Source organism: Pundamilia nyererei, unplaced genomic scaffold (assembly GCF_000239375.1).
Source record: "Pundamilia nyererei isolate P.nyererei 1_Seehausen unplaced genomic scaffold, PunNye1.0 scaffold00112, whole genome shotgun sequence".
NCBI classification, from domain to species: domain Eukaryota; kingdom Metazoa; phylum Chordata; class Actinopteri; order Cichliformes; family Cichlidae; genus Pundamilia; species Pundamilia nyererei.
In genome coordinates this window covers 2,119,119-2,123,024 of record NW_005187513.1, presented here as the reverse complement: position 1 = coordinate 2,123,024, position 3,906 = coordinate 2,119,119, and the positions used below count along the sequence as shown (strand labels likewise).

Sequence of the window (3,906 nt, the reverse complement as noted above, 5' to 3'; positions counted from 1 at the left end):
AACAATAAATGGGTTTCCCTCGCTTGTTTCTGATGTTTGACGAACACATTTCCTTCCATTTCTTTAGAGCTATTGAAGAATCTGCACAATCTGGACTCATGTTACTGTGTTGTAATATGTCAGGCAAATTTTTGGCAAATGTCTGTACCCTGTAATAAGAAAATAAAGTGTTATTCTTTGTGAAAAGTGGATGAATACTTTAAGATTTTTTTTTTCCCTTTAGTCATTTGTGAATGGTGGTTTTGTTTGGACTTTACCGATCGAAAAGAGCCTTAAGTGTAGATAAAGAACACAGTAGTCAAACTTTATAACAGCTGGAAGTAGGCAGAAGGATATTGAGATAAGCAGAGACATAGTGAGCTAGAGCGTGTACTTAGATTAAAAAAAAAAAAAAGCTCCTACAGCATGTGCAGTCCTTAAAAAAAAGGACTAAACATCATTAGGTTGCATCCTGGAGTCATCAGACCACCACAACACTGACAAAACAATATGTCTTCTGCACTAAAACAAGCATTAAGCCATTATCATCATCATCATCATCAACACAGCACACATGTAGTGGCAATAACTCCACAGCAACTTCTTTTCAAACCGCCCATTTGATGTGGCTGGAATTTTAGCATGTGAGAAAAAAATTTTTAATTACACTTTCTTTCTTTTTTTAAAGATGAAATAATTGATATTCAAGATGTACAAATCGAATCTGATATTTGTTATAATGTCAAAAAGCTACTGAAGTTTCTTTTGAAGGATGGGAAGAGAAACGATAAAACTGCTCTCTCCCTCTAGGCAGAAGCAAAACAACCCATCGGGGTGCAAAATCCTTTTTAGAACAAACAAATTAATATTTCAAAATATTTTGCCACGCTCTCCGCTTTTGTATATTCTCATAAATGAGCAGGCACTGACTGCTGCTCCGCATCTTCATCATTTAAAGATAAAACTAACAGTGGTACACAGCACACTCCGACCCCTAAGGCCAAATACCCGCATATGATTATTCATCTGTGAGGAGTTGCACCTTGACACTTTAACTGCTAGCTCACTGAAACAGTTTATTAACAAGGAAACCCATTAGGAGTGCAAAATAAGCATTTAAGAAAAAAAAAAAAAAACACAAGAGAACAAGATGATCACAGGCATTAGCACCGAGACTAGGGTTTTCATTATTAGGAAACTCGTTAATAGGTTAATTAAACGATCAAACAAACATCTAAAATGGTTTAAAATAATAAAAATATGACTTTTTAAGTGATGGAAATATTTATCTTGTGATAAAAGTGAGAAAAGAATCTTTGAGAAGCTGCAACCAGGAAATTGGTTTGTTTTATTTCATAAAAAGAAATAAGAGAAATACTTTAAGAAAATTGTTTTCTATCAACCGATTTGTTTTGGGTCAATCTGCCACATAAATTTGGCATTAGTAGTTTGCCTTGTTGATGAAAATGGAAAATATATCTGTAAAACAAAGAGAACAACGAGGCAAACCAGAAACAACGAAGTACAAATATGCATTTGGGATTTATTTTATTGGACTTGCTTTCTTAAATTAAAAAAGACAACGAGTGAAGATGAAAGCCAGCAACAGCCTGCATGTGCACAGTGATGGACACAGACACGAGGTGATGGCATTTCTTTGGCTAGAGTGACACAGTCAATTTGTGGTTGCATCACTTGAAAACAGCAGGAGCTGAAATTACAGCAGGGTGCCAACGAGACCCTGCCAAACGTGTAGAACAGCAATCTGACTTCTGGCTGTCTGGGACTTGGCTTAAAAAACAGAAGACAAAAAAAGCAGGATTTGCTTTTGACCAACTAAAGATTGCAGATTCACATTTATGCTGAATTAGTTAAAACCTTGAGGAGTCCCTTCATTTCTTCTGAGACACCATCAGCACAACAAGGTGCCTGTAAATATTCAGAAATTGCAATTTATTGCGCTGATGCCTGTCAGCAAAATTACACCACAAAAAGCTTAATTTCAAGCATCTATGTGGAGAGCTGGACTAAGGGGCCAATACACATCTTACAAATGTAAGGCAGGGCACTGACCTTGGCTAAGGACTGTCACAAAATGTTAGAGATAATTTAACTAATAATTTTATGGGTTCGGGGATTGAACAGTTTGCCTGAAGAGAACACCTGAAGTATAAAAGCCATTTTTATTTATGTGTAGCGTGTATACAAACTGTTATGGCTAATGGAGATTCAATAAAAGCTATATGATTGTGTCATTTCAGTGCATTTCAGCACTGCTACTCCATGCAAAACCATTACACTTACAACACACTGGCAATCCACATAACAATTGTGGTGATGTTCAAAGAGATTCAGTGGCATGCTGTGCCTGGGAAATGGGCTGAAAATAACACAGGCACAGCAGAACAAGTTTTTCATCTCATTCTGGCAGTCAGAGGGAAAAAGAGGAAGAAAAAAATAAAACCTGAGATGAAACTGAGTTTTGCCTCTGTGAGATTGAATCAATCATCCACACCATACCTCCGATCTTTGCGTTGTAAGCCACACCAACGCCACAGATCCCATTGCTGGCAACTGCCGCCACTTCTCCTGCGCATCGGGTCCCATGCCTTAAAAGAAAGAATGAGAACGTCAGACAAACTGCTTATCCTAATGTTACTTGCCTAATGACAGCATTTTGCTGTATATATAAACACACACACACACAGCAGGTTGTGCACTTGTCTAACAAAAAGTTACTTGTGAAATACTCAACTTCATCTTTCATTGTGGTTAAGCTGCAGACCGAGACAAAACACACCCACACTCTTTGGCCTTGATTGTTTAAACAATCTAAATTCAACCATTAAAGAAAAAAAATGTTTATGACTGAAAACCACTGTGCATTACCATGTCCTTGTAGAAAAAGTAAACCTTAGGAAGCCTAAAGCCTGAAACGGTCAAGTGAAAGAAAAAAATAAATGGCCATATAACACTAGTGGCAAGAAACTGAGAATCACATCTGCTGTTATCAAAACGCCTATTTCATCAAGTTTGAACTTCTCTAGCAAGATAAAGCTGCAGGCAGATACAAAAAGCAGATACAGAAGGGCTTGGGAACATATTCCAGTCAAGTGCATTCCCATCGCCTGCCAGATGGACATGCACTCTTAATGCCCTCTAAACCATGGCGCAATCCCCATTGGATTGCAGCCATTCCTAGACAGGAATGCTGGATCCATCAGGAAACAACAGATACAGTGGACCTTCACTACTGAAGGAACTATCTAGGCCAGCAGGCTTTCATTGAGGCACTCCGGGTAACCTGCCAAACCACAAACCAAATAATCAAAACACCCTATCAGCAGTGAACAGCCTTCCCTGATAAAATGGGCTGCATCTGATGTCAGAACATGGTCTGAGGGTAGACTAGGGCTGTTCGATATAACGATATATATTGGATGACGATATAAAAACGACTATGGTTTCATTTTACGCTATCATTTGTTTCGTGGTGTCGCAAAATAAACCGTTTACGGCAATATTTTTTCATCGTTTTGATGGTCACTGTAGTGGCTATATTAATTTCTTAAAGTTCTCTCTTCCTCATATTTAATATAACCACACTACAGACAGACAAGCGCCTGTTTTTATGAGTTGTCGTTAGCAACAACGACGGTAACACCGTCGCATGTCCACTTGTTTATTTTCCACATAAACCTTTCACAATAAAGCTCACGTTCCTGTTGAGAATTTCCAAAATAAACTGAATCACGTGAAAAAGTGTGCAGAGTATTGACGGATGAGAAGCAAAAAAAAAAGAGTCGTCAAGTGCTAAAAAAGAAACCTTAGACTCAAACGTTAGAACAGGCTTTCCCCGCAGCACGCCGTGTAATAAATACTCAAAGAAAACGGCGGCCGTTACAACCTAGGTCTAAAAAAAAAAAA

At 38.1% G+C, this 3,906-nt stretch overlaps 1 protein-coding gene across 5 annotated transcripts in view; it reads right to left on the bottom strand.

Moving 5' to 3' along the window:
* Positions 1–3,906, bottom strand: part of furina (furin (paired basic amino acid cleaving enzyme) a) — a 78,824-nt gene that overhangs the window by 15,850 nt on the left and 59,068 nt on the right. For all 5 annotated transcript variants that reach the window (XM_005741684.2, XM_005741681.2, XM_005741685.2 and 2 more), the window contains exon 7: positions 2,500–2,588. In XM_005741684.2, coding sequence (XP_005741741.1) covers positions 2,500–2,588 — 89 coding nt within the window. The remainder of the gene's footprint in view (positions 1–2,499; positions 2,589–3,906) is intronic.